Here is a 24,444-nt window from a genome sequence, read left to right as displayed (position 1 = left end):
GATCCAGCAGGGCCCTTCTTATGTCCTTAACTGTACATCTGAACAGTTTTCCTTTATTTGTTAAGTACAAAATATATACAAAAATGAACAGTATAGTTCTACCAATAATCGATACACAAGAAATGAGATATACAACACTTATTACAATGTTAACTTACTAAGCACATAAATAACTTTAGTGCACCATCGGAATGATTTTAATATCTATACCATAATGAGACCTCATATACTTTACAAGAGGTCTCTTTTTTTCTCATTGATGAACTAAATCAGTTAATTTAGCCATTACAGCTATGTACACGGTTTTCTGTAACCATTCATTATGTCGTGGAGGACTGGAGCAATGCCATTTGGAGGCTATTAAAATATTGGCAGCAGTTTACAGATTCCACACAAGATCAAAATGCTCAGAATGCATAAAATCGTAGCCAAACTCTCCCCCCCCCCTTTCTCGCTCTTCCTCCACACATATAGTGATTGGAATAACCAGTCATACAACCTATCCTAGTGACTACATAAGAACATAGGAAGAGCCATGCTGGATCAGACTAAGGGTCCATCTCGTCCAGCATTCTGTTCACACAGTGGACAACCAGCTGCCCACGGGAATCCCACAAGCAGCAGAATAAAAAGCACCCTCATTTTAAAGGTCTTACTAAAAAGACAGATGGGGAACACCTGAGTAACATTAAGAACAGACCAAGTGCCCCACTTGTAAGCCATTTTGCAGAACAACAGCATTCTCCCGCAGAGCTAAAATTCTGGGCACTGGATAAGCTTGACATTAAGGAAGAAAAGTATCTGTTGAGGAGAAAAGCTGAGTGGATTTTGAGTCCGAACACTCCCTCTCCATGTGGTTTAAATGCAGACCTTGAATTTTTACCACTCTTACGACCTGTGGGTGATTTACACACACTCCCTAGCTACCACAGTACAGTTCAGTTTTGAGGCCTTGGCTGGATTACTTCGGCGTGGAAACACCTGACAAAGCTAGAAAAAAAAATGGACAAAAGAGTATAAGATAAGATCCGACAAACATATTTTCCAGTCACCAGTAGATTGATACAGGAGACAATCTCTTGCGGAAAAAATCTGCAGACTTTTTTCTCTAGTAAGTATGAACTTACATGTTATTCTTAGTAAATAAGCAGGTTTTATATGGTTTTTATAAGAATGTTTTACATGCATAAGCCCCTGTGGCAATTTGCATTTTAGTAATGTTTTAATTATGTGTGTTGACCTATTTGTAATAGTTTTAAATAATGCCTGAATAATAGGACTCTGTGGAGAAAAAGAGAGAAAACAAGGGACAAACAAGAGAATAAGTTAATATTAGTGGGATACAGACTGCTTATTACCTACCAGGTTCTCCAATTATATATTTCAAGGGAGTATGCTCAACACATAGGGTCTGGCTATGTAGAAACAGCTTGGCATTGGATCTAAACTGATCCACCTCGAGTAAATACTAGGGCGGCACCAAATATTCTCTAATTCGCTATTTGCTTCAAAAATAGCTCATTTAGCTTAACAGAACAGATCACAGATACATGAAATGCTTATCTGACTGAACGTTGCTGTTCTTTTCCTGGCTTCTGCTACAGCTGGTTTGCCTCAGTGTTCTTTGTCTCACTTGGAGATATTCCCATTTAACTCCCATTTTGACTGTGGCAACCCGTGTGATTTTGTTGATGGCATCCTGATGAGCTACTTCTGATGTGCTGATCATATGACAGTTGTTCGTAAATAAATTTACCGGGTCACCACAATCAATAGGATTAAATAACAGCTTTGGAAAAGGACAGTGTGAGAACTGTGAGGGCAAATAAAATGGCACCCAGAAGAACAACACGGAAATACAGCAGATGTGCCAAAATACGTGCCAAAAGTGGGAGGGGGACTCAAAATGAAATGAATCGTTTTGGCTTAGCCCTAGTAAATAGCAGTACCATTTTACTTCCTCTTCATAAGGATTTGTAAAGACCATAGCTACTATATTTTGGCAAGTGGGAATCTTCCCCCCCCCACAAATAAAATAAAATATATATTTAATTTGTGGGGGAAATTGAGGGATATGAAAACCAGCGTGAAAACTTGTGCTTCCCTGTAGGCTGGGAAAGTAGTAGGAGCTAGGAATAGCAAGTAAGATTAAAGGTAACACTTAACCACAAGTATATAGTTTGTCAGTTTTAAAATAGCTTTCCTTTTTAAAGCCGGGGGGGGGGGGGAACCCTGTAGGAGTGCTTCGTTTTCAGTGTAGGATGTACTTGTTTTAAACAGGATATGATTGATGTTTACCCATAGGATGAGTAAACGGATGACGTTTTATCCATTTAGGCCCCGATCCTAAGTGTGCTAAGGGCCTAACTGCACATTACACTCAAGGAGTTGTGTAACTGTACCCTGATGCCCCTTTTATTTCAGGGAACAGCTGTTTGGGAGATGGTGATCTGAAGCATAGAATGGGGGGCTTAATGCTTTCCCCACCCATCACTTCCCTGCTCCAAATAATCCCCTGAACTACTCCCCACGCCCTGTTTCAAATGCACAGGGGGAAAGCAAATTGGGGCCGAGAAATGGTAGGTGGGCAAAGGGTTAAATACCTCTTGTATTGAACAGATATGAAACAGATTTTCATTTAGGATGTAGACAGGAGGTGGCGGCATCGACGTAAGCTCTCCCACCACCTGATGTGCCACCGCTGCTGCCTGTCATTGTCGCTGCAGCATCCATCTCCTCCCCCCGCCCACTGTGTCCATCTTCCCACCGCACTGCCGGGTCCGTCTCCCCTCCCCCTGCCACATGTCTTCCCTCCCCCCCACATCTGTCTCTCCTCTCTCCCCGCCCCTGCCCCCTCCGTCTTCTTCCCCCCCACCCCACCCATATGCTCACTGCATCTTTCTCCCTTCCCCCACAGCCCAGCCCACTCACCCCTTTGCCGCCATGGCTCTCACCTCATTGCTGCTCTCTGAAGAGCCCTGTCAGTCGGGAAAGTGGCCAAGGTGGCTCTTCAGAGACCTGGCCAGGCCCAAATGCCTAGCTTGAAGTATCCTTCCTCAGAGCCAGGCATTGTGGGAGGGCGTGTCCCTGGAAAGCGCCCATGGAGATTGCCCGTGGGCTTTGAAGAGCGGCCCTGGCCACTATCTCGTCTCCCCACCCCTCACTCTGAGAGGATTAGCAGAGCTGGTGGCGGCAGTGGCAGCAGCAATGGAGTAGAGAGGGCAGGGGGGAAGCGTGGCAGTATTGTGGGGGGGGAGGGCGCACAATTTGTAGCAGGTCCTTCTGGCGGGGGGTGGCGGTGCACAATTTGTCACTCCTCCTGCTCCATCCCCTGAGGTGGGTGCCTCACCCTGCTTCATGGGAGGGCCGTCCCTGGGTGGTTGTGAGAAAAGCAGTTGTCAAGAGGTGATTATTCCTGATGACATTTGTATCCTGCTTTTCCTTCAAGGAGGTCAAAGAACCACTTGTGAGATTATATCCTCACAAGAACCCTGTGAGGTAGGTTGGTTGAGAGAGAGACAGAGTGACTGGCCCAGGGTCACCCAAAGGGCTTCGTACCTGGGTAGAAATTTGAATCTGGATTTTCCCGCTCCAAGCTCAACATGATCCATAATGCTACACTGGCTCTTGCACCATGATTCTTGTCCATGTGCACCTTGTGTGACATGCTTTTCTCATAGATCGATCTGTATATGTGTCAGCATTGATTTAGACAAGGTCTGTATTTGTGCTCTAATGGAGCCTTTGTTAATTGCAAGGCTAAGCAATGGTGCTTGGTCTTACAATTTTGCGCACATGCCAGGGCCAGTCAGAGCATGATTTGATGTGGTTCTTTCTGCTGAGCTAGGTCAAAAGAAAGACACTGACTGCAGAACCCTCTTTGCCTTTTTAAGTTTCCTGGCACAAATAACTGAGTTATATGCGCTAAAGCAATTTATGGAGTTTGGAAAGCTGAAGAGAGAGCATGAACACCTTGAACCTGCTTGGGAATGCACAGATGACACTTGCTTAATGAGGCAAGTTATGGCATTCCGCTGCCTTGGAGCACAGTTAACAACCGGCTTTGGCACCTGCTGTTTCCATTTTATATTTGAAGCTAGATGTAAATCCTGTTCTGAGTCAACCTGGCTGCTATTCACTGGAGTGTGTTGAAGATAATTAGGTCAAGGGAAGGCCAGGGAAATCCCTAGAGGACCATTTTGAAAGTGTTTTGGAGAAAAGAAGGTGGCGACTAAAGACATATAGCAATATAATGGGCACTTAATGTTTTTTTTTTTTAAATATATAATACACATATACTGATATTTTACTTGAGTCAGATTTTTCTGTTTTTCTAACCGGTTTACCTCCCTCCCTGTTTCATGCCCACCACTTTCATTGGGTTGGATCCAGACGCAGAACTCTACGTCCTTCGAGTAGACCTATTGAAATGAATGGGACTGAAGTTAGCGACGACTAACTTAAGTCCCGTTGTCCCATTGATTTCAATGGGCTTACTCAAAGGATGACTGAGTCTGGATCAAACTCATTCAGTTTATAATCTGAAGCGTGGTGAACTTATTTCTATGTGTTTGGCTTGTTTTATTGAATACATATTATCCAATGCAATCCTGTGCATGTCTACCTAGAAGTAAATCCCATCGAGTTTAATGGGCCTTACTCACCGTACGAGTGTGTATATAGGATTGAGGCCAAAAAATGTCCCAGAAACTTTAATTGCTTATTTAAATTGCCCAGATAGCTGTTAGATAGCTAGCAGATAGATATCTGTTAGATAGCAGATAGCTGGAAGGCCACAAATTGCTCATTCCTGATTGAAATAGATACATAAATGGAAGGAGCAGACAGCCAGATACAAAGAACAATCTGAACCAGGAGTAAGCAAGATAAGAAGATTCCATGCAAAGTTATCCTTTGCCTCAATTGCTGTGTGTGTGTGAGAGAGAGAAAGTGGAAGAGGAGGAGGAGGCTCTGTTCCTCAAGCACAGATTTAGCTTGGCCAGATCAAGACTTGTATTTCCACAGAAAGACCATGAATTATGGTTAATTACAGGAAATCTGATATGCTTCCTTTGGCATGTTATAGTTTAGTAGGAAAAAAATTAAGCTAAAAATGAAATAAAAATGACGGACTTCCTCGTTCCCTTATTTTGTCAGTACTGTTCACATTCTTAAGAGTGTTTTCATGTGACTTCTTCAAAGTGTTTTCATGTGGCTTAAATCTCTTCTGAGCCTCTCTCTAATGGAACATCTACTCCTTGGGCGTGTTTCCATGCTATTGGCTTCACTTTGTTTGCAACTTCGTTGCGATGTTTCCCCAATTGCATCTTCTCCTTTTCCTGTTTCTACAGCCCTTAAAGACCCAGCTTATCACTGTAGCTCTAATCGAATTATTCCACTGAGCTCTAATCAAATTATTTTCTTGATGGCTGGGTGGAGTCTGAGTGGAGTCTGGGTTGGGTCTGATTACCTCATCAGTGTTCCCGCCTCCTCGGCCTTGTTTCCAGGACAGTGGAAGGAGAACCTAATGGTGAAGTACCGGATTTTTAAAAAGGAATCAGCTTTACTGTGAAGAGAGGCTTTCCCCCTCCCCCCCTTCTCCATTCCCCTGAAAGTCCAGATGCACCTGCATTTCAGGAGCAAGCCTCATTGAGCACAATGGGAAAACACTTCTGAGTAGACACACATAAGCTTGTGGTGGGAAAAGGGGGGAGAAGACAAAGAGGGAAACCAGCCCCCATGTTTAACCCAGAGGACCTGATTGACCACAAGGGGAGTTACTTCTGATGAGACAGTAATGGGTTTGTTGTGGGAAAGAGAGCAGTAAACACAAAGACAGAAACCAGCCCCCATTGTAACCCACAGGATAGTTATAACAAAGCTGCAAAGTACTTTCTTCCCAAGGCAATTCATCGGAGCCTTAGGCTTCGTCGCTTCAATGCATTTAAGGAATTAGGCTTTAATGTGTACCATTTGAATTGAAGGGGAATCTCAGCCTCATCCACCGCAATGGGAGTTACTTCTGAGGAGACACTAATGGGTTTGTTGTGGGAAAGAGACCGAAACCAGCCCCCATTTTAATGTGCAGCATCTCTATATGAAAGCTATGAAGGAGTTACATCCTAAGGCAATGGACCGGAGCCTCAAGATCACGCTTATTGAATTTAAGGAATTGAGGGCTTTGATATGTGCGGTGTCAACTGAGGGGCTTCTCTGTTATTTCTGTGGTCATTGAGAGGGCAAGTCTTATTCAGCACAATGGGAGAAAACACCCCTTGACTGGGGTCATGGGCTGTGTTCTGGTGCTTATTTTCAATGATGTTTTAAAAGTTGGTCCCTCGGCATCCTGTTCCAAAACAGCGATGAAACTTCTGGAAAATAGGGAGGGAAAGGGTTGGGTCACTGAAGTCAGAACGACACACCCACAGAGGCTGGGCTACATGCTCCATGGGCAGGACTATGATACCGAACCTAGTGCAGTTGTGGAAACAGGTCAGTAATGGAGCTGAAGTAAGCTGGAAAAATTGGACTATCTATAATCAGTCTCAGAAGAAGAGGTTTTTCTGCCTTAAAATGCAGGGCTGGTGCTGAATGGTGACGATGTCATGGAAACACAGAGACCTCACCGTGCAGCCAGGTTGAAGTAAATCGTTGATGGAAACACAGCCCTTGTTAATGCAGAGGAGAGGCATTTGTAATGCAAATGAATATTCTGGCCAATTTATGTTTGACATTTACATTACGAACAGAATAAAACAAGAATGGCTTTGCCTCATGAGGGGAAAAATCTTCCTTAGTCCTGTGAAGGTGTCCCTCCAAGGGCATCTCTACACCACCCTAAAATCCTGCATTTAAAATGGGGCTTTTAAATGCTTCCATTTTAAATGCAGGATCACAATGACTCCCTTTTTCATGTGCTTCCTTTCCCCCCCCCCTCCTTCTCCCTGTATCTCAGTCATATCTTCCACTGCTCTCGCTCCTGTTCTTGCTGCTTTTACTCTTTTCACAGAGAAAACTGAAGCGGAACACAATGGGGTAATTTGATAGCTCATTATCTGTGATCTATTTAAAAATGGAACAAAGGGCATTTAGTGCAGGAGACGCCTTGAATGATCACGGCATCATGTAAAGAGCCCGCAAACTTCCGTGAAGGGGCAATCTCAATCGCAGGATAAAAGCTCAGTGTGAAGGAGCCCTAAGAGAGGTTTTTAAGGCCTTTTAAGACGTGAGTGGGAAAACTGTGGCTCTCTAGATGCGTTTGGACTACAACTCCAGTAATCACAGACTATTGGCCATACCTGGTGGGGCTGATGGGAGTTAGGGTCCAACAACATTTGAAAGGCCATAGGTGCCCCAATCTTATCTTATACCAAATCTTTGCTCTTCCTGTGTCCTGGGATTCATTTGAACCAGAGTTAAACTCTGTCTGGGCCCTGTCTGGAACTCTGCACCTTCTGACATTTCACAGATGAAAATACTTTTGTATTCCTGTAATACCCCTATTCTCATTGCAAGCATCATTGCCTGAGTCGGTCCCCACCATGCCGTTTACAGATTACTGCTTTGCCTATTTCATTTCATTTCCAATATAGCCTAAGCTCTCTGGGTAGTTCACAAAAATTAAATCTCAAAATACAACATAATATAAACATGATATAAAATCTTTAACATACAGAAATTTAAAACAGCTACAAACAACAAAAATACCAGGAGCCAGTGGAGGCTGGTGGCTCTGATTTCAGTGGGGCTGTGAATTCTTTCAGTCAGAACCAGCCAGAACTCTAAAGAGCTGTCCAAGGTGCTGAAACGATTTTGAGGATAGGCTTCAGCACCTTGCATAGCTCTTTAGAGTTCTGGCTGGTTCTGACTGAAATCCAGAATGGATTCACAGCCCCACCGAAATCGGAGCCACCACTTTATCAGCCTCCACTGCCAGGGCCTGATAAAACAACTGACATTAAAAGCCCCATCATACGCCTATTGCATGTTAATCTGGCCATACCATAAACTGACGCTGCCAGGTCCATGGCATTTTGTGTTCATTTGTGTGGGTTGTATCCCATGTTAGTCCTACTTAGAGCAGACCGATCAAAATGGTTTGTTAACAACAAATAACCCACAGTTCACAACCTAACAACAAACCATGGGTTCTTTTCATAGTTGTTCATAGTTAACAAACCATGTTCATAGCTAACAAACCATGTTAGCGTGCCTGGGTTCACACAACACAACAACCCATGATTCAACAACAACTCACGGTTCAATGACAATCCACACTCAACCGATGCTCAACCTGTACTCTGGCTTGTTGTGTTATGTGAACCCAGCCACTGTGTGTGGTCTCACATTTCTCCAGCCCCCACAGTTAAGCAGATCAAGGTCAGTCCTTCCTTAGCTCCAACCTCAATGACCTCAAGAATTTGGGTTCATTTAGAGAGCAGCAGCATCTTTTCTAGTTGTGACATTCTCACTTGTTGTTTGATGACAATAAAACTCCAGAGCAGTTGAGAATAATGTTTTTTCTTACTCTAACATGACAGCTCTCCTTGAGAAACCTCCTAGCAAAAGACGGGACAGTGAAGCAGTACAGAAGGCCAAGATACTTTATTCTTCGTGTATGAATGAGAGTAAGTCACTCTTTCTTTTATTTCCAGGGTTATGAGTTGGCATCTGAATGTACAGCAACTGTGTTTATTTTCCATTGCTTTATCGAGGTAAGACAATAAGCAGTTCTGAAATGAATCTCTGTTTTATGCATATTGAAGTATGAAAAATGTTTGGAGAACATGCACTTTTAGAACTATTGCCAGTTGTTGCTCCTCTGTTATATTATGCCATTGTGAAATAATTGGTTCTTTTAAGATGAAGTCTTGCACTTAAGGTGCAAGCCTATAACACTTACCTGGAAAGAAGCCTCATTGAACACAGTGGGGCTTACTTCTGAGTAAATATGCATAGGATTTCACTGTTACTCATTCATAAAGTTTTACCCATCATATATGTGCAATGAACATTTCTTCTGCTAGTGGATGCCACCTTGGGATGGGAGTGGGTTACCATAAAAGGTGGCTTATAAATCTTTCAGATAGCTAGGTAATTAACTAAATAAATAAATTCAATGTATTGTCTGATAATGACTTGCCTCCCCCCTCCCTGCCCCACCAACAGATAAGATAGAGAAGGCTGATGCAAAACCACTTTTAAGCATGCTGAAACATTCTCCGTTCCGCTGGCCTGTGCTGGAATCAAACCTTGGGCCTGAAGGATTATGGTCGGAAAGGAAATTCAGCATGCTCCAGACCCTGGCTGTTCTTCGGGGCCAATATAGCAGTTCTGTTTTCATCCGAATGTATGTGGCCTCTGATGATAAGATCTCTAATGAGCACATCATAAAGGTATGGCTAAGGAAGCTGCGCAGGTAGGATGTCAGTTTTCATTCGCTCACTAGGAACATCTAGCACTCTACATTTAGGGCACAATCCTATACATGTTTAGACAGAAAAAAAAGTCCTACAACTCCCAGCATAGCTGGCTAGGGAATGTTGGGAGTTGTAGGACCTTTTTTTCCTATCTGAACATACATAGGATTGCATACTTAAGCCATCATATGCCCTGATCCATAGTTGACCAACCCATGGAACGGAGAGGGGGAATCTGTGGCAGGTGGTGGAGGGCCTGGAGATGTGTCTATGGCATAGGGTCAGGGGCACCTGTCCCTTTGGAGATTGGTCTTAATCTCTAGATTGGGTATCAAAATTATTATGATGTAATTTAATATCACATGTAATTTAACATCAAATGAAATCTTTGTATGTAGCTGAAATAATTTCTTCCTTCACTGTACATGCATAGAAGCAATTTTAGAATATCTAACTCATAATTAACCACCCTCCAGCTAATTTTGTTGATAGTGGTAAGGGGTTGATAGTTTCTATGTTCAACAACATCACCATGGAATCTGGTTATTAGTATGTATATATGTAAATTACTGAAAGTCAGGGAAATGTATGTAACTATATTCCTTAGGGCACTCTAAGCTCCTCTCTAATTTGATTTACAGCAAACTGATTTACAGAAAGTACATGGCAGTATTTCACTTACTTAGTGAAGGATCAAACAAATTCCCAGATGTGTCATGAGACATTTACATCTTGCAGGGGGTGGGAGATTTATTTGTAAAAGTCCTAAACTCCTCCATGTCTTACATAAGTTGATTGCTTCAAGAAACCAGAACATAGCCTTTAAATGCGAGTGTAATTTGATGCCCGAAAATTGTGATTTTTTTAAAAAAGCTTTTATTCCTTAACAATGATAAATAATATTTTAAAAGATTTTGGTGTGTTTTCTCTTTTTTCTAGGTTTGGATCCAGACATAATCATATTAAGAGCAGACCCACTGAAATCAATGGGACTTAAGGTAGTCATAACTTACTTGTTCCATCGATCTCAGTGGGACTACTCTAAGCACAACAAAGTCTAGCTCTAACCCCTAATGTTTCATATTGAGGCTGACTGCACAATCCTATACATATCTAAGTCACACTGAGTTCAGGGGGGCTTACTCCCAGGAAAGTGTGTATGGGATTGCAGCCCAAGTAGTACTGTGGAAGAGTAATTCATACTAATTCTTGCTATTGTATTCTTTATACACTTCTAATAGCTAGACCAAGCATCTCTGTCTTTGTCAGCACGGGAAGACTACCTGGAGAACACCACAGAAGCTAAATCTGTGAGTATTCTTTACTTAGGGTGCAATCCTATGGCTGCTAGTCAGTGGCTAGTCGGCCATAGGATTGGTTGGTTCCCAGAGAACCACCCCCCCCCCCGGCTCCCCCGGCACCTTGTAGGTGACGCACATTGTCCCTGGGCTCCTCGCTCAGATGAGCGGCATGGACCAAGGCAAAAGGGGGTGTCTCAGGGGCGGGGAGTGGTGGGGAGTGCGTAAATACTGGTACACTTCCTACGCGTCATCCGGCCTCTCCATCCCATGCTCCGATGTCCCGTGGCTAGGCAGCCAAAATCAGCCATCTAGCCACAAATGCAGGGCAGTTGGAGTGCAGAGGAGACGATCCCCTCCACGCCTCTCCCGATGTGTTTGGAGGCGGCCGCCTCTCCACAGAGAATTGCCACTCCACCATCTAAATAGAAAGCAATTTCTACATTCAGGATTTCTTCCCCAGTGCCACTACATTGACCAGTTACTGGTTTAATTGTTAAATTCCTGGCCAGAAGTTGGAACCTCCTGAACCACTTTTGCAGATAAGGCTTTCCCACGATCTACCCAGGCGTGTAGAACCTCAGGGTCCCCAGATGGCCACACCCCTTTCCTCCAGTCTTTAAAGGGTTGAGATGCCTCTCCTAAGGCTTTGTTACTGTCAGGAAGAGCTTTAAGCTCTAATATGCTGGTATTTTGGGCATTTGGGGACCATCCTCTTTGCCCCACCCACTACTGGAACGTGGCCCCTAAGAGCTTCTCCAAAATGGGATTTGGCCCTCAGGCTGACAGAGGTTCTGCACCCTCAACCTACCCTCTATTTATTTATTTTTACTTATTTATTTGGTTTATGCCCCACTTTTCTACTCCAAAATGGCACTGTCTTGTACATTTAATGTAAACTGAGGGTAGTGTCCTATTTGACACTAGCACTGATGTAAATGATGTTGTGCCAGCATAAGTGATCTCTAGTGCAATGCCAAGGGTGTTTGCTGGTGCAATGTGTTCCCTCGAAAACGTGTTGTGCCAGCAACCGCTATGGGCGTTGCACTAGTGGGCGCTTATGCTAGTGCGACATAATTTACATTCATGCCAGCGTCAAATACGATACTGCCCAATGAACAAGAGAAAAATGTAATAATCAAATATGGCTGCCCCCTTATGCTTCTTTAGCCTTAATCACAACTAAATGTAGCTGGATTGGGGTCAATGATTTTGAACCACTGCATAAGGTTGAGCAGAAAATAGACAGATTCACATTCTCTCTGTATGCTTATAGGTGAAATGGGGATTCTAATTTATGTTGGTGATGGTCCCAAAGATTCTGGGGATGGTAGTTTGATCACATTAACCAGTATGGCAGGAGAAGCTGGTGGCTCCAGTTTCAGTGGGGCAGAGATTCCATTCTGGGTTTTAGTTACAGCTGGCCAGAAGTCTAAAGGACCTATTCAAGGGTCTGAATCCATTCTGGGAATAGGGTTCAGGACCTTGGATAGCTCCTTTAGACACCTGGCTGGTTGTAACTAAAACTCAGGATGGACGCTCCGCCACACCGAAATTGGAGCCACCAGCCTCCCCTGCAATGTGGTGCATGTTAACAAAATAATGTGCTATTTATTTGATTTTTACCCCACCTCTCTGCAAAGAAACACAGCACTCAAGGTGGCTTACAATCATAAATAAAACTTTTTAAAAACAGTAATAAAACAAATGCATTAAAACACAATTTGAAATACTCCTATGTTGTTCAGTACACAATACAACAGCTGTGTGTATGTTGTGTTTCCTTTGTGCCATTCTCCATGTACTGCAATGATGCTTGTATTCTTATTCCACTATATAGTACAGAGATGCCTTGTTCCAGTTTATGGTTAATACAGCCGTGCTTTTGGGTGCCAATGCTTCACGTGCAGAGCTGGACATGAAATCTGTGCTTAAGCTGGAAGTCAAAATAGCTGAGGTTGGTGCCCTTCTAAATGTGGGATTTCAGCTGCATTTGTGACAACTGGCACGTCTGAAGGGATGGCTGTGCTGGCTTTGTTTTTCATTCAACATTGATATTTCCCAGAGTTTCAGTGCAGTGGCATGAGAGAGCATGTATTCTTAACTGGCTTACTGCTGTTTATTGCCACTTCTGTTGCTCCCTTCCCTTGGTCCTTGAGGAAAAAATGTGAAGATTGTGCTTCTCTTGAATCCCCCTTATCTCCAGACAAGACACTATGAACTACTTATGATCCTTGGTCACTTTTGTGAGATAAATTCCTCACTCATTGTGGTTTTCTGTGGTTCCACTCTCATTGCATGTTTACGTGCATGTGTTAACCTTTCAGTTTTATTTAATCAAATGTTTTATTTTACTTTTTTTGCACCATGGTTTTAGTTTTTATATTTTGTTGACACCACTGTTGAAAATCGAAACATTAACATCTACAACTAGCCTTTTGGAACACGTAAGATATGGTCTTATTCCAGTGGAAGACCTGAGGAAAGTCTACACACAGTCAGAAGTGCCTCTAACAGCCCGCATAAAATGCTTAATCATAAAAGCAATAAACTATCATTCACTTATCTTTAGACAGCCTATCCTGCAGGATAAGTACAGCACCTTGAGAAACCAGAAGACACGGATTATCTTGCTTGGAGGTATGATTGTACATGAAGGGCCCACCAACGATGTGGTGGCTTTTGATGTTTATAATCACAAATGGCAAATTTTAACTCAGGTGCAGGACAGGGTCCAAAATCACTGTGTGTGTACTGTTGGAAACTTTCTGTATGTGCTCGGTGGAGAAATAGAAGATTTGCAAAGTGATCCTAAAAGCCCCACTTCAACAGTTACAAACAAAGTCCATCGCTATGATCCCAGGTTTAACAAGTGGATACAAACCACAGGGATGTTGGAAAAAAGATGCCAATTTTCTTGTTGCATCCTAGAAAATATGATCATTGCCATTGGTGGGCAAGGTGAGAATGGATCGATGCATTCATCTGTTGAAGTCTACAACATTAGCCGAGACACATGGACACATGTTCAAGATTTGCCATGCAAAATCCATGGTCACGCTGGCACTGTTTGCAAGAACATCATTTATATATTCCCCTTCATGGATCACTGCTTTGTTGTGGCGAAGGGGCTTGCGTAACTCAGTGAAGCCATAAGCTATGCCGTGCAGGGCCACCCAAGACGGACAGGTCATGGCAGAGAGTTCTGACAAAATGTGGTCCACTGGAGAAGGAAATGGCAACCCACTCCAGTATTCTTGCCAAGAAAACCCCATGGAACGTATCACAAGGCTAAAAGATATGATGCCGGAAGATGAGCCCCTCAGGTCGGAAGGTGTCCAATATACTACTGGGGAAGAGCAGAGGGTATTTTCAAGTAGTGCCAGAAAGAGTGAAGCGGCTGGGCCAAACCCGAAAGGACACTCAGCTGTGGATGTGTCTGGTGGTGAAAAGAAAATCCGATGCTGTAAAGAACAATATTGTTTAGGAACCTGGAATGTCAGATCAATGAATCAAGGTAAGCTGGAGGTGGTCAAACATGAGATGGCAAGATTGAACATCGACATCTTAGGAATCAGCGAACTAAAATGGACAGGCATGGGTGAATTTAATTCAGGTGACCATCATATCTACTACTGTGGGCAAGAATCCCTTAGAAGAAATGGAGTAGCACTCATAGTCAACAAAAGGGTGGGAAAAGCAGTACTGGGGTACAATCTTAAAAACAACAGAATGATCTCAGTACGAATCCAAGGCAAACCATTCAACATCACAGTAATTCAAGTCTATGCCCCAACCACTGATGCTGAAGAAGCTGAGGTTGATGGGTTCTATGAAGACCTACAACACCTTCTAGAACTAACACCCCAAAAAGATGTCCTCTTCATCATAGGGGATTGGAATGCTAAAGTAGGAAGTCAAGAAATCACCGTGATAACAGGCAAGCATGGCCTTGGGGTACAAAATGAAGCAGGACAAAGGCTAATAGAGTTTTGCCAAGAGAACACGCTGATCATAGCAAACACTCTTTTCCAACAGCACAAGAGACGATTCTACACATGGACATCACCAGATGGTCAATATCGAAATCAGATTGATTATGTCCTTTGCAGCCAAAGATGGAGAAGCTCTATACAGTCAGTAAAAACAAGACCTGGAGCTGACTGTGGCTCAGATCATGAGCTTCTTGTTGCAAAATTTCAGCTTAAATTGAAGAACGTAGGGAAAACCACTAAACCATTCAGGTATGACCTAAATCATATCCCTCATGAATATACAGTGGAGGTGAGGAATAGATTTCAGGGATTAGACCTGATAGACAAGAGTGCCTGAGGAACTATGGATGGAGGTCCGTAACATTGTTCAGGAGGCAGCAACGAAATCCATCCCAAAGAAAAAGAAATGCAAGAAAGCAAAGGGGCTGTCTGAGGAGGCTTTACAAGTAGCTAAGGAAAGAAGGGAAGCGAAAAGCAAGGGAGAAAGGGGAAGATATATCCAACTGAATGCAGAGTTCCAGAGAATAGCAAGGAGAGACAAGAAGGCCTTCTTAAATGAACAATGCAAAGAAATCGAGGAAAACAATAGAATGGGAAAGACTAGAGATCTCTTCAAGAAAATCAGAGATCTCAAGGGAACGTTTTGTGCAAAGACGGGCATGATCAAGGACAAAGAAGGCAGGGACCTAACAGAAGCAGATTAGATTAAGAAGAGGTGGAAAGAATACACAGAAGAACTATACAGGAAAGATCTGAATGTCCCTGATAGCCATGATAGTGCGCTCACTGAACTTGAGCTGGACATCCTAGAGAGTGAAGTCAAGTGGGCTTTAGGAAGCATTAGTAACAACAAAGCTAGCGGAGATGACAGTATTCCAGCTGAGCTGTTTAAAATCCTAAAAGATGATGCTGTTAAAGTGCTGCATTCAATATGCCAACAAATTTGGAACACTCAACAATGGCCACCAGACTGGAAAAGGTCAGTTTACATTCCAATTCCAAAGAAGGGCAACGCCAAAGAGTGCTCAAACTACCGCACAATTGCGCTCATTTCACATGCCAGCAAGGTGATGCTCAAAATCCTACAAGCTAGGCTTCAGCAGTATGCGAACCGAGAACTACCGGAAGTACAAGCTGGGTTTCGAAGAGGCAGAGGAACTAGAGATCAAATCGCCAACATTTGCTGCATCATGGAGAAAGCAAGAGAATTCCAGAAAAACGTCTATTTCTGCTTCATTGACTATGCTAAAGCCTTTGATTGTGTGGATCACAACAAACTGTGGCAAATTCTTAAAGTGATGGGTGTACCAGACCACCTTACCTGTCTCCTGAGAAACCTGTACGAGGGTCAAGAAGCAACAGTAAGAACCGGACATGGAACAACCGAGTGGTTCAAAATTGGGAAAGGAGTACGACAAGGCTGCATATTGTCACCCTGCTTATTTAACTTATATGCAGAGTACATCATGAGAAACGCCGGGTTGGATGAATCAGAGGTCGGAATTAAGATTGCTGGGAGAATTATCAACAACCTCCTTTATGCAGACGATACCACCCTAATGGCAGAAAGCGAAGAGGATCTAAAGAGCCTCTTGTTGAGGGTGAAAGAGGAGAGTGCAAAAGCTGGTTTGAAACTCAACATTAAAAAAACAAAGATCATGGCATCTGGCCCTATCACTTCCTGGCATATAGAAGGGGAAGAAATGGAAGCAGTGACAGATTTTACTTTCTTGGGCTCCAAGATCACCACAGACGGTGACTGTAGCCATGAAATTAAAAGACGCTTGCTCCTTGGGAGGAAAGCTATGGCCAACCTAGACAGCATAGTAAGAAGCAGAGACATCACCTTGCCAACAAAGGTCCGTCTAATCAAAGCTATGGTTTTCCCAGTAGTAATGTATGGCTGTGAGAGGTGGACTATAAGGAAGGCTGCGTGCCGAAGAATTGATGCTTTCGAACTGTGGTGCTGGAGAAGACTCTTACGAGTCCCCTGGACTGCAAGGAGGTCAAATCAGTCCATCCTAAAGGAAATCAACCCTGACTGCTCATTGGAAGGACAGATACTGAAGCTGAAGCTGAAATATTTTGGCCACCTAATGCGAAGAGAAAACTCTCTGGAAAAGACCCTGATGCTGGGAAAGACTGAAGGCAAAAGGAGAAGGGGACGGCAGAGGATGAGATGACTAGATAGCATCACGGATGCAATGAATATGAACTTGAGCACGCTCCAGGAGAGAGCGCAGGACAGGAAGGCCTGGCGTGCTATGGTCCATGGGGTCACGAAGAGTCGGACACGACTGAACGACTGAACAACAACAACAAAAACTTTAAATATAGCCTAGCCTAAATTCAAGAACTGCAGGATCTCTGGGCATATCCCACAGTACTCATGAAATCCCCTTGACAGCAAGATTACTGCAGGAGGCTTTCTACTGAACATTTCATGAGCAAAAGGGGGAAGATGAGAGCTCCAACTCTAGCATTTAATGCAAATTTAGGAATCCTCATAAAGTCCTTAGTAAAGAGTACCAACCAGTCCATATTTCTTGTTGATATAGTTCATAATATAATGGCTATTCTTGTCTTGTATCAGGCTTACTAGGGTTGCTAACTCATGTCATCCATTACAAAAGGTATATGTACCTTCAGTCAACAATACTGCTGACAGCATCCATGACAAATGGTTACCAGTTTAGTTCGAGCAATAGGCTGAAACAAGCATACATTATATTACCAATAGAACATACAGACATTGTAACTGACATGTGCCAGTTCTTATTAACACATGTGGTGAATCAGCATTCCCAGGCAAGATGCTTTGAGGAATGGAGAGCTGCCAGTAGAAATTGACACATCAGTCTATTTCTGGTTTGAGTCACATTTATACATTCATAAGCCATTCTGTTCCATCTCCACATCAATCTAAATGAATATTTGTATAATTTTAAATGCATTTTTTCCACAAAATATGCATTTTTGTACACATGCTATCCTAAAATACCTCCCTTTAACACATTTTAAAAATCCAAACATGCATCCTTATATGCATTTTTTGTACTTTTTAAATCCAAGACATGTATTGCAACATTTGAAGTAGTACAACAACCAAGGACAATTGTGTTCCAATCCATATATTTGTCTAGGAAGGGCAAATCAGATTGCTTCACTTAAAAATGCAGACTGAGTAAAATCCTCGAGCTGTGCTAGCTGCCAGTAGTAATATGGTGTAGCAGGCCAGGGGCAAACTTTGATTCCAGAAATAGTTCAGGCTTGAACCAGAAGGACAATAGGTGGGAGGAAGAGGTACACATGTCTGACAGTTGTCGCTAGATAAGAGGAGCGTGGAAATATTAGCAGAGGGGCTGTTCCCTGGAGCAATGAGGAGGTGAACCGCAGCATCCTACAAATCTTTCAGTGGTTGTGTAGGGGACTACGTTTGTCCTTCCTGAGGCTGCAGGATGGTTTTTGGGGTGCCCCAACTTTGTATGAGATGTGGAAGAGGGCAAAAAAAAAGGTTCAGGACTTCATAACAGATTGCCTAATTTTTTTCTTCTTTAAGAACTCCACAGTGACTCAGAGTTTCAGGTACTTCCTATGTTTCTATTTTAAAATTCCCCCCTGTGCAGGCAGCCATGTGTAAGCAGCTTCTCTGTTGGCTCTTGCAAGGTAGCCTGGAGAAGACTTCACTTTAGTTACAGTGCTAAGTTGTGAGGACAGCCTCAGTAATTCACAATAATTCCTTCACAGTCTGTTGGTTAGTGGGCTTTCTAGAACTTCCTTTCTCTAAAATAGTTTTGAGGTAGATGTGCAGTTCATGTGTAATGTTAAGCCATGGCTTAGTGCTGTGTGCACAAACTGAATGAAACTTGAGGCTCATATCCTCCCCACTCCTGTTTCCTCCTCCTCCCCAGCTGGGAGAAGGACTTCGACAGAGTTTCGTCTCACTTTCCACAATTCCTGGCTTACCATAACATATGGAGGAGAGATTGCTGATTAACTAGTCAGGTTGTAAATGAGACAACCAAAATTGCTAAAGAGCACACAACTGATATAGTTAAACTGTTAGATTCTATTGCTTATGCATAAGTCATATATACAATCATATGTGGAATAGAATCCAGATATACAATGCCTGAAGGCTAATAGACAGGCAACCCCAACAAGAGATTCAACAACTGAAATATGCACATATGATGTTGGGGAAAAGGCAGACAGTTTAAACTCCTAAATCAGTAAGTGTCTGTGGTAGGCAGGGCCAAAGCCCAAAGTGGGTAGGTTACCCTTTTGTATCTCTCTTTTCACCACCCCCTTTATTCTCTCTCTCTCTTCCTAGCCAAGCAGTGGGCTGCCAGGGTAGGGACAGATAGTTCCAAGGTCTGAACCGATCACCTGCAAAGGGCTTTTTTAAATTAGTCTGAGGGCCGCAGGTTGCCCACCCCGGTGCTACATGGAAGGAAAAATCTAAGCATGTTTAAACATGAACAAGGAAAGGGAATTGTCCTAATACACATAATAAAATAGTAAGGGGGTTTACACTTGTTTTCTTGAAATCAGCAGGTAACTGATTGTTATGTATGGCTTGCTGGAAGCCATACATGACAAGGAAGTATTAATAGATCTGTGGGTATTAACAAAGGCAGAGTGGATTTCTCAGTGAAAATAATATCTGTTTGCGTTTCTGTTTTGCAGGTAATGATTCCACATGAGAATCGAACCACTGAATCTATGTACAACAAAGTGAACATATCGGAACTTAGCACCATGATCCCACAGGTTGGTTGAAGTTAATTGGAAAATGAATGTATTAATGCCTGATTGGACTCTGTAATTACCTTTTCAAACTGAAAGGTGCTTCAGATGTGCCTAAAATGGCAATCTTAATGAAATTAGCAGAAACAGGTGTTTGCTATTATTATTTTAAATACAGCTGCATTTTTATTTAAGTTTCAAAATATTTGTGATGTTGTGCAGTGAACTTCAACTTTGAGATTAGGCAAAACTTCTACAGTCATTCAGCTAATGGTAGGTAATTAATTACAGAAGCTTTTTCTGCCTGGAAGAGCCAGGAGCTGAGCCTGTCCTTATCTTTCAGTTTGACTGGCTGGCATATATCAAGAAGGTGATTGACACCAAGGTCTATCCTGAACTTAAGGACATAGATGCTTCAGAGAATGTGATTGTCCGGGTGCCCCAATACTTCAAAGATTTATTCAGGATACTGGAAAGTGAAAGAAAAAAGTAAGGTTTTCTTATCTGTGTTTTTTTTACCCCAAATTCATTCCTAGGTTTTCAGTACCCATGTTCAGTTCCTCGATGCACTTTTTGGTCTGATGTTGAGAAGAATTCACAGCATTTTGTTTCCAGCTGTAGGAGGGAAACCTGCAGCTGCAATTATTTCTGTCACTGGGTTCCCATGCAAATACAGTTGTGTGAACAGCCAGACAAGGGAAGTCATTATTAGTGAAACGGGCAGCTGCTTGCACCAACTTCTTCCCAGTGCAAGTTGCTCACTGTTTGAGACTGAATGGTAGTTTTACCACCACCCCTGTTCTTGTCCTCCAGCCCTAGAGGAAGGGGACCCCAGGGCTACAAGCCAGTTATCTTCCTGGGATGGTGAAGGTGCCCAGCTGTGCCCAGCTTCACATACCAACAGCCTGTTCCCCTCCTCCTCCTCCTCCTTCTTCCCTGTTGGTACAGATCCAAGTATTCTGGTAGACTTGCTAAGTGAGGAAAGAAGAGCCCATCTCTTGGATCTTGGCTGGAAATCCACACTCTACTCCAAATTAAGAGGGAATGTTTATTAAAGAGAATATCAAAACAGCCAAGAAGGGAAGCAAAAGATACTTAAAAGATACTTAAAAACAAAAGTAAAAGCCATAGGAGGAACTTAGTATCCTGTACTCATGTAGAGGATCTTGCAATGCACACGACAGCCTTGGTTGGAAGGGGCACCAGCAAATTTAGGCAAGAGCATGCCTGGGTGACAGGGAGCCCCAGTGACAAAGGAACAAAGACCTCTATTCCATTTTATTAGGTTTGCCCAGAGCGGGGAGGACAAGGGAGCTGGCCAGCTTGGTTCCCCAATCAGGTGCATGACAGGTAGGCAGGAAAACGTTTGTTCTCACCTTTTGGGCCTGAAGATGAAGCTAGGAGGGTGATAGTTAAAAGGGGAATGTTTTGCCCAGCTCTGCCAGACTGGTTCTCTCAAAAAGGCTTCCTGGTTGTGGATTCAGAAGCCCAGGAAAGATATCCTTTCCTCCCAGGAGTCCAAGGTTGCTTATAGCATGTAGGGAAAACTAGTGATTCCAGGAAATGGATACTGTGGCTGCAAAGCCTTTTCATTCTTTGAACATTTTGGAAATCATCACAAAGATCGTCTTATGACTGAGAAAGCCTGTCATATTGACTGCATCATGTTTGACTTGCTATTATTCAGCCGTAAGTCCTGTTCATATTGTGAACTTTGCAGAGTCAAATGACAGCTAAGTCAAAAGATACCACTGTGAGCTTTCAACAACAACAACAACAACAACAACAACAACAATAGTCCTGCTGGTTTGGCAGAAGGGTCCCATTAGTTCTGCAGAAACAAGTGTCTTCTGCAGAACCACGTCCATAATATTTATTTGTTTGTTTGTTTCGTTTCTATACACCCGATAGCCGAAGCTCTGGACCCAGGCAAGACTGCTAGAGACTCAGGGTTGTCTGCTATGTTATTCACTAGAGAGAAGAGAAGGAAATAGGGGAATTGCTGAGGAGGAAGATAAGGGGTGAAAGGAAAGACAATCTGCTAAGTGATCCAACAAGAAGCAATGGCTCCTGACTGGATCTCGAATGCTTCTGTTCTGTTCCACAAGTACTACTTCTGCTGTCTTTGTGAAATTGGCAGAGCTTTGACTTTTTTCCCCTCATTGTCACCATTTGTCCTCTCAGTTCACCACAGATAAAAGTTGGTATAATTATGATTATGTTTGTCTATTCATATAACACTTTGAAGGTAGAAAGAGTGGCATATGCCCTGGTTCAGAGATTCTCTCAAACTATATTGTCAGTATGTTGGCAACCACTGATCACTTGTCTACTGTGTATACAGTCAGATTTCTCTTACAGCCATCTAGAGTCAATTCAATACTTCACTCTGATATAGGTAATACAGAATTTTAGTTCTTAAGAAACACTGTCAGACAAGATTTGTCTTTTTGTCTTTTACTACAAAGTATTAGCATAACAGTACTAAATACAAGAGCTAATGCATTCATAAATTCAAACACATGAAACATCTAACATCATTCTTAAACAAGGCTTCTAAGCAGAGTCAAGTACATTTGCTCCTTCTCAATGATAATATCAAGCTCATCAGGTTGATTCTACAGGCAACACATTAGGGTAAGCTGATCCTAAAGGCTAGCTTCCACTATTGTGTGTTCTGAGTCTCCTTTATATACTTCTTGGATGCTATAAAATATGTCCAAACTATTTTTACTACAGTTTATATTTCTTATCCAAGAATGCCAAATATAACCTTTCTACTCTAAATCTTCAAATGTCTAAATAAGGTTCTAAAATTTTGAAGTTTCTTATCGAGTTTAATGTGCATACCAACATACTTATCTAAACATTTTAGCTTTCTTTGACATGTTACAAGTATGTTTTGACACAAACATATTTATTCAGCATCATCCTGACTTGTGAGCTTGTTTTTCTTTTTCTTACATATTTACGGTCTCCAGTGAGGCCTCTTGGTCGCTTACCTGATGGCCCATCTGACCTAATAGCTTTATGAGACTCTACTAATTGAAAGACGTAAACCTAAAATTGACACCTCATTATCTGGATTCTTTTCTAAACAGTGAAAGGATACTAATGATCTATTTTTAATGGCCTGGTACAGTTGTCTCTCATCTGGCAAACCTCAGAGATAAGACATTTTAATTACTCTTGGGAGAGAAGACCATACTGAGCAGAATTAGGCATTGCAATCCCATTTTTAATTCCAGAATCTTGGAGGCATTTGATTATAGAATTTCCTAATCAAGCACCAGGGGTAAGATCATGCAAATATGAAAGATTTGCTTGATCTGTCACAAAAGTACTGGTTCGTCATCCTCTGGTTTGCCCTCCACTGAATCATGGAGATTGGCATTGTTTCTGAGCCATCTGGAGCTATTTGCTCGACAGGGACCTTACAGAGATCAATTGGTGCTCTGCTTATGGCATCCTGAGATCTGGACTCTGTGGGCAGATTTGGGGGGGGCTGGGGGGAAAGCTGGGGGACTCGTGGTGCTGCCTTGCTCCAGGTTAAGATGGCCTTTTGGTTCCTTTCAATTTTGATTCTAACAGTGCTAAAGGAGCAACATAATAATACACTGTACTAAACCAGATAGGGCCAGAAGGAATACAAATGTATCATTAGGTTGCTATGGAGTTCCGTGTCAGGCAAGACAAAGTGGGTCAGTTCTGACCAAATTGTGTCACAGTTCAAAAAGAAGACTTAAAACTAAATGTATGAACTCCAGATAGGGAGGTGTACAGTCACAGAACCACAGTCAGGAAGGACTAAGAGTCTATTAAGGCTAAGCATTTTTGCACTTGGCTTGCCCAGAAAATTAATGAGGTACAGCTCTTCTAGGACTGCACTTCTTCAGAATGTGGATGGGAGATATTATGTTTGAATGTCTACCCATGTTGTAAACTATCTACCTGCGCCTGCAAAAATTAGTATGTCAGTGGGAGAAAGGCTGTGCTGAAGTGTTCTCATTAAGATCCCAATTTTCTCTGCACAGGGAGATTTTCAGTTATGCGATGGAGCATTCAAACATTAACTTATGTTTGAATGCTCCATCTAGTGCAAACATTAACTTACATTAGATTGCTCCATTCATTCTAAACACATTCCACATATTGAAGGGCGGCACTGTCATGTGCTTTTTCTAGAATGTGTAGACCATTTTAACACTGCCACAACCCTTCCTATGTGGCACAGCTCTCTGCGTATCACTTCACAGACATTGTTGCACCCAGTCTAGGCTTCTGTACCTCAAGAGTAATTTAATGAGAAAGAGAAGCCATGCCAAGCCACAATTGGTCCTAGCATTGTTGCTTTTCTCTTGCCAGGGCATGTGGGATAGAATATGCCCAGGTGATACCTTTCTAACCTGAATTCTCTGACAAAGCTGAATAAATCCCTTTTATAATCCTTAGTAATATACGGTGCTTAAGTGCTCAAAGCTTTTCACATACATTATCTCATTTAACCTTACAACAACCATGTATCCTGTTCTTGGTGAGGAACTGGCTGGGGAATGCTTTCTTAGGGACTCCCTGCTGACTGGAGGAGTCCAAGGTCCACTTCTCAGAGTCAGAGGGCAATGCCACCTCCCAGGGATTCAGTGGACAAGGGTTCAAGATCCAAGGTGGAGGGTCCCACTTGTGAAGGCCCAGGACCTAGTTCTGATTCCTTCTCGGAATTGCTCCTAGGGCTCTTGGTCTTAGGACATAATACCAAATAAGACAGGCCAGACATATTGTTATTCCCATAGTAAAAATAGGTGTTGAGGCTGAGATATAAGGCAATCTACTGCTGTACGAAAATTGGAACTGGAAACTTCCAGTTCATAACTGTGCCTACCTTCATTTTCTTTGTTTTTACTGTGTTTAGATGTTGATCTTGTGATTCTGTTCATTCGTTTGTGTTATCTTCCACAGATGATGTAAAATGCATCGGAAGGGCAG

General features: G+C 42.6%; 1 protein-coding gene across 1 annotated transcript in view; it reads left to right on the top strand.

Annotated features, from left to right (window-relative positions):
* PHEX (phosphate regulating endopeptidase X-linked) overlaps positions 1 to 24,444 on the top strand; it is a 158,966-nt gene that overhangs the window by 45,365 nt on the left and 89,157 nt on the right. The window contains exons 4-9 of the mRNA XM_084841745.1: positions 8,541 to 8,627; positions 9,169 to 9,395; positions 10,661 to 10,729; positions 12,558 to 12,674; positions 19,402 to 19,485; positions 19,805 to 19,950. Of these exons, the coding sequence (XP_084697871.1) occupies positions 8,541 to 8,627; positions 9,169 to 9,395; positions 10,661 to 10,729; positions 12,558 to 12,674; positions 19,402 to 19,485; positions 19,805 to 19,950 (730 nt within the window). The remainder of the gene's footprint in view (positions 1 to 8,540; positions 8,628 to 9,168; positions 9,396 to 10,660; positions 10,730 to 12,557; positions 12,675 to 19,401; positions 19,486 to 19,804; positions 19,951 to 24,444) is intronic.

The sequence above is a fragment of the Heloderma suspectum genome, chromosome 3, assembly GCF_057233095.1.
Source record: "Heloderma suspectum isolate Gila_16-S chromosome 3, 16-S_ref, whole genome shotgun sequence".
NCBI classification, from domain to species: Eukaryota; Metazoa; Chordata; class Lepidosauria; order Squamata; family Helodermatidae; genus Heloderma; species Heloderma suspectum.
Note: the sequence above shows the minus strand (reverse complement) of the source record. Positions and strands in the feature narration are given on the sequence as shown.